At 43.8% G+C, this 11,565-nt stretch overlaps 1 protein-coding gene and 1 non-coding gene across 2 annotated transcripts in view; one reads left to right on the forward strand and one right to left on the reverse strand.

The window, feature by feature from the left end:
- Positions 1-11,291, reverse strand: part of PPEF1 (protein phosphatase with EF-hand domain 1) — a 120,380-nt gene extending 109,089 nt beyond the window's left edge. Inside the window, exon 1 of the mRNA XM_069464313.1 lies at positions 11,126-11,291. Within this exon, the coding sequence (XP_069320414.1) occupies positions 11,126-11,291 (166 nt within the window). The remainder of the gene's footprint in view (positions 1-11,125) is intronic.
- A 36-nt stretch (positions 11,292-11,327) lies between these two features.
- Positions 11,328-11,400, forward strand: TRNAV-UAC (transfer RNA valine (anticodon UAC)). The gene has a single exon. It is a non-coding gene; the product is annotated as a tRNA-Val (tRNA).
- The last annotated feature ends 165 nt before the right edge of the window (positions 11,401-11,565 follow it).

Consider the following 11,565-nt stretch of genomic DNA (forward strand, 5'->3'; position numbering starts at 1 on the left):
ATACGCCCACGTTCTATTGGAGTCCAGAAAGAAATTAGCTCTGCCTGAGAAAGGCAGAAAATGTATCATAGAGCATAAAAGGTGAAAAAAGGCATTCCAGGGTGCATGGGAGCATTTTATATTTGAGTAATGTTTCCAGAGATTGGGGGACGGAAGATATATAGAGAGAAGGGACATTAACCTGGGGTAGGCAGGTTAGTATCAACTGTGAGTGTTCTTATAAATCACAACAAAGAATTTGGACTTTAACCTATCAGTCAGGGACTGTACTTTCAAATGCTTAATGCTGGGGCAGATAATATAAATGAATAAAGTAGCCTGGGTGGAAACTATTAGACACTGTAGGGAGTTTTTGTCTAAATGCAGCAGCTGCTACTTACTGGTAGCTCCATCTTAGGCTGCCATCCAGAAATCCTGGCCCAGTGCTGCCTGATGTAATTTTCCAAGAGAAGCTAAACATACTTTTATGTATGATCTCCTTATTTTTAAATGTTAGCATGAGTGTATTTCAGAAAATTTAAGCCATTGATTATAGGATGCATCATTATTTTATGTACCAGTAAGAAAGAAAAACACCACCAAACTATGACACACTTTGTCAATTTTGAGACACATCCCAATATCAGAGATGCTAAAATGTGAAAAAATGTGCACCTTAGAATCAATAAAATGCAGTAAATTCTTATTTTCTCAAAACACTGTAAAGACTGCATGGATTCAGTTTGAGGCTGCCAGATTGCAAACTCTGTTTAAATCAAGAGGAACCTGAAGGTAATCTGATTAGATTCAGGCTGTAGAAGATCACTCTGGGGGTCAGACGGTGACAAACTGGGGAAAAGCCGGCAACAGGAAGACCAGTGAGGGGGCTCCTGCGATAATCCAGGAGATAGATGGTGAGGGCTGAATCAAAGCCATGGCAGTGAGGACAGAGAGGAGGGAGGGGCCAAATATAAAAGAGTTTTATGTAATAAACCCCATAGGTCTCAGACTGAGCATGGGGAGGGAAGGAGACAGAGGTATCAAGGAGGATTCCAAGGTTGCTAGTTTGGAAGAACAGATGGATTCATCATTTATTCAGCAATACTTACTGAGTATCTACCATGGGCCAGGCACTGTGCTACGTGCTAGGCAGACAAGACAAACACTATCCCTGCCTTCTTGCAATTCACAGTCTAGGAGGTGATGCCATTAACTGCAGTAGGGTATTGAAGGGTACGAGAGTTGACACGAGGAGGGACAAGCAAGTTTATAGTGAAGAAAAATAAGTTCTGTTGGGGGTGTGCTAAACGTGAGTGCCTGTGAGACCTCACTCCTGAAATGTCCTGATAGCAGTAGAAGCCTGGGTTTAGAGCCCAGGAAATAAATCAGGTCTGAAGAGGCAGATTAAGGAGGTCATCAGGTTACCAACAATAGCTGAAGTGATTAGAGAAGATAAAATAGCCAGGGAGAGCTTGTAGGGTAAGAAGGCTATATAGGGGCAAAAGCAGACACTGGGGAATAGAGACAGTAAAGAGAATGAGAAGAGGAGGGAGCAAAAAAGGAGGCTAACAAGCAATCTGCAAAGTAGGAAGCCGAGCAGAGAGGGGTATCTGTAAACCAAGGGACACTGAAATTATCATACAATCTGCCTATACCTTTACCTAGAATTACTGCATAGAAATAATTTACCTTGGCAATGTATAATTCAGATTTTCAGAGTTATGAGTGTTTTGCATGAATTCCAAATAGGCTTATCAGAACTGCTTCTTATTTAGAGAGCTGTGATATTTTTAAATATTGCCACAATCTGTTCCTTTATCTTGTATGTGCTTGTGTTTTGCATGTATCTCAGTTTGACATCTAAGCGCTGGAGTCAATAGCAGAGCAATGGTAATTCCTTATTTCTTATTTTCCTTCTGCAGGAGCTACAATCTGCCATTCCAAGACAAAAGTAAAACAAATAATATATGTTTATGCAACTCCCTCTCATGTCACAGCACTGGGAATTGGGCAAAACTGATGTAGGCACAGATGATAGAGTCGTGTTGCAGGACCATCATGAGGTTCTCAGCCCAGAGCCCTGTAACAGGTGAGCCTGTGACATGGTAAGATACTCTGATCCTTAGAACTTATTCAGAAAGGCCTTCAGAGATCTCCATTTAAAGTTGCCTTGGCAATCCCACAATACAGGATGCAGATATGACAGTACCTGCCAGTGGAATGTGGACAACACAACCTGGAGGAGAGGACTACTTCTTGCTTTTTGAAAGGCAGATTCCAGGTTCTTCTAGCTTTCTTTTTGCCACCATTGCCTCCCTGTCAACCATATTTGTGTTCACAAACATAGAAAACAAAGAAAAGTTTGTTTCTGGGAGGAATGTCAAAACTACTAGCTAAAGCAAGGCCTGGGAAAGATCCATGGCTTTCCTTTCAAAACCCTTCCGGCTACTGCTTCAGATGAGTAAGAGCTTATGGCAAAGCCTTTAAAAATTTTTAGAGCATTTTCTTATAGAGCACTTATTCTTGTCTTGGTTTCACTCATACATTCATTCAATAAATATTTGTTGAGCATTTGTTGTGTGTCAGGTACTGTTCTACACCCTGGTGATGTACCAGTTAACAAAACTGACATGTTCCCTTCCCTCTTGAAGCTTGTAGCCTAGCGGGAGAAGTAAACATTTATCAAACAATCATAAAAATGAATGTGAAATTGCAAAGGATAGGTGTGCATGTTATGAGAATGAGTCAAGAGGTCAAGTAAAGGCTTCTCTGAGGAAGTCACCTTTGAACTGACAGCTGAGGGATGAACTCAGATTAATTAGGTGAAGATGTTGCTGGGATGGTGTCAAGCATACACTTGAGCTAAGGCTCCTGACCTGGAGGAGGTAACTGGAGTCCATGATTGGAGGACTTTCAAAGGAGAATCTAGTGTTTAATATAGGTCTAGTTTACTAAAGCTAAAGTTCTTATTTTCACCAATATTCAAAGAGTGTACAAGGTGGGGGGAGGGGGCGGGGGCCCACATCCCTCCTCTTCCCTGCCACTTAAAAAAAAAAAAAAAAAGAATGCGCAATCTGTGAGTCTCTTACAACTCACTTACATAAAACTCTAAAACAGTGTTTCTCAAACTTTAATGTACTTAGAAATCGCCTAGGGATCTTGCCAAAGATTCCTGGGCCCAGTCCTTAGGGGTCTTGATTCAGTAGGTCTGGGGTGGGGCCCATGAATTTGCATTTCTAATAAGCTCCCAGGGGACAGAGAAACATACTTTCAGTGGCACTGCTCTACAACATAGTACAGTTTTTATTTTTTAATTTGCTATTTTTCAATCCACTCTTTCACAACTTTTGAAGTCACACTATACTTTACAATGTTCTTGTGATTTTTACGGTCTACTCAGTAGTGTCACCAAAACAAAAGAATGCTGGGACATATAAATAAAGCAATGCCATAAGTTAAAGATTTCAAATATTTGGAAAGAATGAAAAAAATAATTATAAGCAAACTGAGCTATCTCAGTAATATAGTGAAACTTCACTAATTTACACCAGTGAGATGGACTATCATTCTTACTCAGTGAAAAGTCCTATTTACAAAGCAGTTTTAAAGAAAAGTAATATAAATTAATTTGATATAACTAATGACAAGAAATTTCTGTATGTTTAATAACTCTTTAACAGGTCAATAAGAGCTATTAACATTTGTAACTGACACTTATATTTTCTGAATGAAGCTCCAGATTTTATATTATGGGAGATAAAAATCACCTCCCATTTTAGGTCTCTGTTACTTACTGCTAAACCTAAGTCCTGCTGATATACCATGTTCCTGCTGGTGGGGCTACGTGAAAAGAACACTACGAAAACAAGTTGGTGAGAGATCCAAGGCTTCTCTGAACTGGTCTTCCTGAGAAGGTTATGAAGTCAATATAGGGCCTAGAGCAAAATATTGTCTTTAAAAAAATTAGAAATGAAGTCTTCTGTGCATAGAAGAGTAGGAAGATTAAGAAAGGGAAACAGGAGTAAGTTTTTGTAATTTCAAAGAGATATCAGCTTTGCCACTTACAACCTGGAGAACTGAGGCAACTTACATAACTCCTCTGAACCTCAGTTTCCTCATTTTTAAAATGGGGATAATATTTAAAGGGAAAAATTTAAGTGGAAATCTCTTCATAAACTATGAAGTGCTAAACAAATATTAGTTACCATTTTTAGGAGAGGCCTGCATTTCCTGAGTGGATACACATCCTAGAGAAGAAACCCCTGGCCTGTGGGTTAGGATATATCTAGAAGCTAATATTAGCAGAATTAGGCTCTTGAGTCAGCTTGCTTGGGTTCACGTTCTAACTTCACTACATAACAGCTGTATGTGAGCTTGGGCAAATTACACAACCTCTCTGTGCCTGTTTCTTCATTTATAAAACCAGGATAATAATAGTACCGACTACATCAAGTTGATATAAGGAATTCATGAGTTAGTACACAACCACTGATAGTTGCCTAACCAACATCCATTCTCCCTGTCTTCCTTACCAATTAAACCCCAGTTTTGTTATAAGTGGCAATGTGCTTAACCAACAAAACCTGATTTGCCAGGCTTCCTTGCAGTTAAGGGTGCTCATGTGACACGGTTCTGGTCATTGAGATATAACTAGAAATCTACTGGCTAAGGCTTCCAGAAAAGCTATTTTCCTAATAAAAAGGAAAAGACTCAACTGGCACAAGGCTTTTCCTCTTTGCCCGTCCCCTATTCTGCCTGGAACAAGACACAATGCCTGGAGGAGGAGCAGCCCTCTTGTGAGCATTAGGAAGAAAGCCTCACACTGAGAAAGATGATGCAGGAAGATGCGAGGATGAGCCTGAGACGTGGATGTGAAGCTGCTTATTTCCTGCCTTCATATCATGTGTGATAAAAACTAATCTCTCTGTTAAGCCCCTATTTCACTTACCTGCATTACATTCACTTACCTTCACATTACATGCAAACACATTCTCTAACCAATACAACTGTAAAGCAGTTTGAATGGTGCCTGGCTCATAGTATTCAAAAAACGTTAGCTATTATTCTTAGGCCAGCATTCTATTCCCTAACCAGGTGGCTAGCAAATAGTTCCCTAACCTCCTTGTCATAGGACCACAGTTTTCCTTTTTGAAATCAACCCTCTCCCTATTCCCAACTGTGTGGTTTGCCTGGGACTGACACCAGCCCCACTCTAAGTGTGTGGTTTGCCTGGGACTGACACCACCCCCACTCTAAGTGTGAGCCCTGACTGGCTTAAGCCAATTAGCACAGCCCACTTCCCAAGCGACAGTGATTGTTCAGGAACAGGCACATAACTCAGGCCTAAGACAGCACATCCTCTTCTCCTGGCAAAAAAGAGTGTTTGGGGTGGGCACGTAGCTAAAGACAGGCAATATGGGTGAATCTTAGGGCTCCTGGAGAGCGCTCATGAGAAGAGCCAGTCCAGGGGGTGAAACTGGTACATGAATAGGGGCAAACAAAGAGCAGGGTGGGGAAATGGAGCTGAAGCCCTCCATCATAAATCTCTGGATCAAATCTTACCTTTGAAATTTTCAAACAAGACTCACTTGAAACTGGTTTTGCTAAGTCAATTTGGGTTGGATCTTCTGTCACAATCGACCACAAGATTCCCTCTGATACTGTTAGATGAAAAATAATAATAATAATAATAACTTTAATGTAAGACTATACCCCTAGAGGGGAACTTTCAAAACCCTGGTCTAGTGCATATATGTAGTAAAATCTATAGGCATGCACAATATAAATTCATATCCAAATCAGCTTTCTGAAAGAAAAAACAAGATCCACCATCAATTTGTACTTGTGTTTTGTTTTTATTTTTTGTAAACATGTCCAGGAGAATTCCTTAAGAATAGATGTATATCTGGGATCTAAAATGAATGTTGGGCCCAGAGGCAGACACTGGAAATATATGACTAATATTGAAATAATATTCACTGACAGTTGTCATGGCAGCCTGCTCATTCTGCACAAAATAGAACCCACTGCATTTTAACAGAATTTAGCAAAGGGAAACTGCTAGCCTGCAGATAGCCTCTAACTGAGTTAAACAACCTACTAATTGGTTTTGGCTTTATTATTGTACATAGCCTTCAGACTATGCCCTAATTGTATCAAAAAGATCCCAAATACTTAAAATCACTAATAAAAGTACATAATATGATTTTAGTTTAACACCTACACCACTCCTGAAATCTTTCCATCAGACCATGGAGAACAGCTTAGAGGCAAGTCTTACTGTGTGCACAGCTGAATTCATGTGGAAACCTAAATAAGACAGTAAGTGCTGTGGAAGTAGAGGGAGTAACCCACTTCATTTCTATCACCAATTAGCACTGGCTGTTGTCAGATGCTGCCTTTTAAGTGGGGCTCTATAGGAGTGGGGAGTAGCCAAATTGTTCTCTGTTCAGTCACCTAGTTCTGGGGTCAGTGACTAGAAACTAGGGGCATCTCAAGACAGATAAATAAAAGAGGGGTGGACAAAGTATTTTGAGCTGATCTGTTTCTCGAGTGGCCATCTCTATAAAATCTAGTCTCATTGAATGTGACTGTGGGTGATTTTGAAGATGATAGATAGCTAGTCTGAAAAGGAGGCCTGCTTTACTTCTAGTTAGGCTTTTGCATGTCACCCTGCCCCTCCTCTCCCATATGACTTCTCCTCCTTCCAGTTTCTTCTTTGAGAGGAGACAGGCCAAAATTAAAATCCATTAACATCCTACATTAGGAAAACCACATCAAGCCATTATCTTCCATTAACATCCTGGAACAAATGAGTCCTTGGGATTAACTGATGTTCTTCAAATTTCTTGAGTTGGAGCCATGTCATATACTTTTTTAAAAACTCCCACACTGCCCAACACTGTGCTCCTAGACATATCGCAAACATGTGATAATAAACAACTTCAATCAAGGGAATGGATTACAGGGCAATCTCTCAGCAGCTGGTGGGCAGATTAAAGACATTGTCAAAATGGTACAGGGGACAGTTACTGGTGAGAAATGTAGAAATGTTGAATCAGTGGGGTTTTATTTTCCCTCATGAACTGAAACTCTCACTAAACAACAGCATTAAAAACTAGAGGTTTCATTTTTCACCTATAACAAGGAATCTGGAAGTAGGAAATCTGGGGCTGGGATCTAGGCACCTTCCTTCTTTTGGCCAACCCACGTAGCTTTCTTCTACATAATTGTCAATTCATCGTCCCAAAATGGTGATCACAAAATGATGTGACGCTCAATCTCCGGCATCACATGCATGTTCTGGGCTGAGAATGAAGAAATGAGGGCAAAATGGATATAGCAGCTGAGTCTATCTCCTTTTAAAGTAATAGTTTTGGAAGAACACCTATTTACATACATCTGATTGGCCAGAATTGTGTCGTAGTCTCTCCTAGCTGTAAGGGAGCCTGGGAAATCAAGCTGTTTTTAGCTCAATGCATCGCCAATTCAAAATCAGGCAGTGTAGTGCTGAGACTATACACAGCCTATGGAGCCAGATGGCCTGGGTTTAAAACCCTGTTCCTTATTTACTAGCTGTGTGACTTAGTCAAGTTACCTAACTGTTCTGTGCCTTGGTTTTCTCACCTGTAAATGAAGCATAACAGTATCTTTTTTGCAGGTTCTTATGAGGATTAAATGAGTTAATATGAGCAATGAGCTTGGAATAGTCCCTAATACATAGCGAGCACTATACAAGCATTTGTTCTTTCTTTTAGCACTGAGGAAAAGCAGCAGGATGGATATTGGATAAGCAACTAGCAGTATCTGCCACAAATGTATGGCCCACTCTATAATCTACCTACCCTGGTTACTGTGCCACAAGTGAGCAAGTGCCCTGCTGTATTTGTGAACTGCTGGCTCCCCAGGAGACAAGGAAACCACAACCCTATCCTACCTGAAGTGGCCATTCCCATGACCATCAGCCCTGAGAGACTGAGAGACCAGCAGGTGGAAAGGCCCTGAGGCAGGAGGGGCCTACTGTGTTTGAAGAGCAGCAAGCAGGCAAGTGTGGCTGGAGTGGAGTAAAAGAAAAGGCAAAGGAATAGGATATATAATCAGAGAGGTCATGGGTGGGGAGGTCAGATCATGTAGGGCCTTGCAAGCCACTGTAAGGCTTTGGCTTTTCTTCTAGTTAAGGTGGGGAGCCATTGAAGGGTTTCAAGCAGAGCAATGACAAGATCTAATTCAGGTTTAAAAAGGGCCAGTCTGGCTACTGTGCAGAGAATAGTCTGCAGGGAGAAAAGGGCAGAAGCCGGGAAGCCACAATCTAAGGCCAGTGGCAATGATCCAAGCAAAATGTGATGGTGGCTTTGATTAGAGTGGTAGCAGGGAAGATGGCAGAAAGCTAGAAGATTCTAGATAGATTTTGAAGGTGGAGCCAACAGGATTTGCTACTAAGATTACACTGGGGGTTTAAGAAAAAGAGAAGAATCACGTATGATTCTAAGTTTTAGGCCTAAATAACTGGAAAGATGAAGCTGCCATTATGTGAGATAAAGACAGAGAGGAGCAGATTTAGGGGGTAGAAAGCAGGAGTTTAGATACAGGTGTACTAGGTTTGGATGCCTAATAGACGTCTAAATGGAGATGTTGAATATGTAGGTTTAGAGTTGGGGAGAAAATTCTAGACTAGAGATATACATGTGGAATAATCTAGGTTATCAATGGTACTCAAAGCCATTATTAGATTGAATGAGGTCACCAGGGTGGTGAGAATGGACAGAGAAGTCCAAGGACCGAGACCTGAGGCACAACCATGTTTAAAGGTCAAAGGGATGAGGATTTGGCAAAGGTGACTGAAAAGGAGTAGGCGGTGAAACTGGAAACAAACATCACAAAAGGGCGGCACCCTAAAGGCCAAGAGAACAAAATGCTTCAAAAAGGAGGGAGTGATAGACTGTTTCAAATGCTGCTGACAGATCAAATAAGATGAAGAGGAAAACTATTCTGTGCAGCAGTGTGGAAGTCACTGCTGACCTGGATCAGAGGAATTTGGGTGGAATGGTGGGAGCAAGGGCCAACTTGGGGGGGGGGGGAATCTAAGAACTTCACTACAAAGGAGAGCAGAGAAATGGAAGGAGCTAGAGGTAGAAGTGGAACTAAGAGATTATTTTTTAATAATGAGAGAAATTATAGCATGTGCTGATCGAAATGATCCAATAGAGAGGGGGTAAATAATGATGTAGGAGAAAGGGGGGAATTGTTGGCATTCGTTGAGTAGGCAAGAGCAGGCAGGATCTGGTGCACCAGCTCAGGGGCTGGGTTTAGACAGGAATGCAGACAATTCATTTAGAGCAGGGTTTCTCAACCCTGACACTGTGGACGTTTAAGGCTGGGTAACTCTCTGTTGTGGGGCTGTTCTGTGCACTGTAGGATGTCTGGCAGCAACCCTGGCCTTTACCCACTAGATGCCTGTAGTACCCCTCTCCCAGTCATAATAACCATATGTCTCCGGACATTGCCAAATAGCCCCCAAGGTTTTGCCCACTGGGGGACATTTTAGGTTGTCGGGACTGGGTGAGTTGGGGGGATGCTACTGGCATCTAGCAAGTAGAGGCTAGAGATGCTGCAAAACATCCTACAATACACAGGACAGCACCCCACAACAGACTTAGCCAGTCTCAACACATAGGGCTATGGCAGGGAAGCCCTGATCTGGAGGAAAAAGAGTAGGAGAGCACAGATGCTGGCAGAGGGGTAGATGTGGTAAGGACTGTGGAAGTTCCCTTCTGACTGCATCCATTTTTTTCACTGAAATAGGAAGCAAGGTCATGAGGTCAGGGGGCCGGGGAGGACGACAAGAGGTTTAGGGAGAAAAGATATAGAGCTGTCTTGTGGGAGAAGCAGACACGATTCTGGGCTGCGTTAAGGGCTCACATGAGCCAAGTAGTCATCAATTGAATGTGAAACCAGTCAACTTGGATGTGTGTTTTTCTTGGGCCATATTCAGGGGCAGAGTAGGGACAGAGTCAGAGGTAACAGGCTGTGGTTTTGTCAACAAGCAGAGGTGTTTAGTCCAACCCCTGTATTTCACAAAGAAGGAGACTGAGACTCCGGAGGCGAGTAGCCAGCTAGTGAGCAAGATGAACATCCAGACCATGCCCCCGCCCCGCATCAGTGCTCCTTCCACCCACCTGTGCCTTGGCCGAAGTGGGTAACTTTCACTCCCTGCCAACCTCAGAAGAAGATGTTGCTCCCTGCAGACGGAGTCCACTTGGGTGGTGAAAGATGTCCCTCGAATGGTTTTAAGTGGGTTTTCAAGCTTGACTATGGTGAGCAATCAGAAAATGGTGACGTAGACCCGTCCAGAAGCCCTGGAGAAGGCAAATGGCACTGACAGTGAAAACCAAGAAGTGAGATTACGTAGAGGGTGGGAGAAGGTCCCGGCCCCTTACCCGGACCACAGCCCTCGAGGCGCAGCGGCAGGTTCAGGGGCAGCGACCTGAGCAGTCACGCTGGGTTTAGTGCTCTGCTGTCACCGTATGAAATTCTTAATAACTTATGAACAAGGGATCTGGCATTTTCATTTTGCACCGAGCCCCTCAAATGATGTGTCCGACACCACTTCCTTCCCGGCAGCCATAAAGGGGCGCCCCGTCTACACCTCCCCCAGCCCGAGGCAAACGGGACCAAACGAAGGCCCTGCGATTCCCATCCCCACTACGGCTTGGCTCCGGGAGGGGAAGAAGGCTGTGGGAAAGGACAGGGGCAGTAAGAGGTCTCACACTCGGGCAAGAGGCCGACTAACCAGCGGCCTTTTCCAACCCTGGCAAAACAGATACCTCCGTAAAAATGCCCTCAGTCCCCCGACCCGGCGCTGCCTGAATCTTTGGCTTCACGGGCAAGGCCTACAAGGCTGCCGGAAGCGACCATGTTCTGACTTCAGACCGGGCAAAGCCGTCGGGTGGCCGAGGCTCAGTTTGCCGGTGAGGAAAACGGGAAAGCGTGGGTCCCTCACCAACTCATGGAAGCTTCCAGAAGGAGCAGTGCCCGACCAGAGTGCACTTCCGCCCCCCCAGCTGCCTTGCCCACGCCTCAACTGAGGGAAAGTTTGGGGACAGGTTGAGGGGGGAGGCACTCTCGGCCCGGAGGGTAACCCAGGCACCTGCCTTGCTGTGGTCACAGGTGCAGAGAGTCTGGCGGGGAGACCAGGCGAGAGCCACCAGGGGCACGATGTTCTTGCCTCGGTGGCTGGGCGGGAATACGGCGGAGGGGCGGGGTTTCCGCGGAAAGGCGGGGTTTCCGCGGAGGCGCTGGGACTGATGCGTCATAATGAATGCACTAACCATGGCAACAGTTCTCGCGGTGGTTCCGTGGTGTAGTGGTTATCACGTCTGCTTTACACGCAGAAGGTCCTAGGTTCGAGCCCTAGTGGAACCATGGCGGAGTGGTATTTTGAACTTTAATACCCCTTAAAAAATGTTTTTGGAGTGTTTTTATCACAGAAGCTAAATGACAGATGCCCTCTCCTATCCTACAAGGTCAAGGTCTCCATCGTCCGACCTGAGAAATAGCGGAGGGGGGGTTCCCCTCTCCTATCCTACA

Source organism: Eulemur rufifrons, chromosome 30 (assembly GCF_041146395.1).
Source record: "Eulemur rufifrons isolate Redbay chromosome 30, OSU_ERuf_1, whole genome shotgun sequence".
Taxonomy (NCBI): Eukaryota; Metazoa; Chordata; class Mammalia; order Primates; family Lemuridae; genus Eulemur; species Eulemur rufifrons.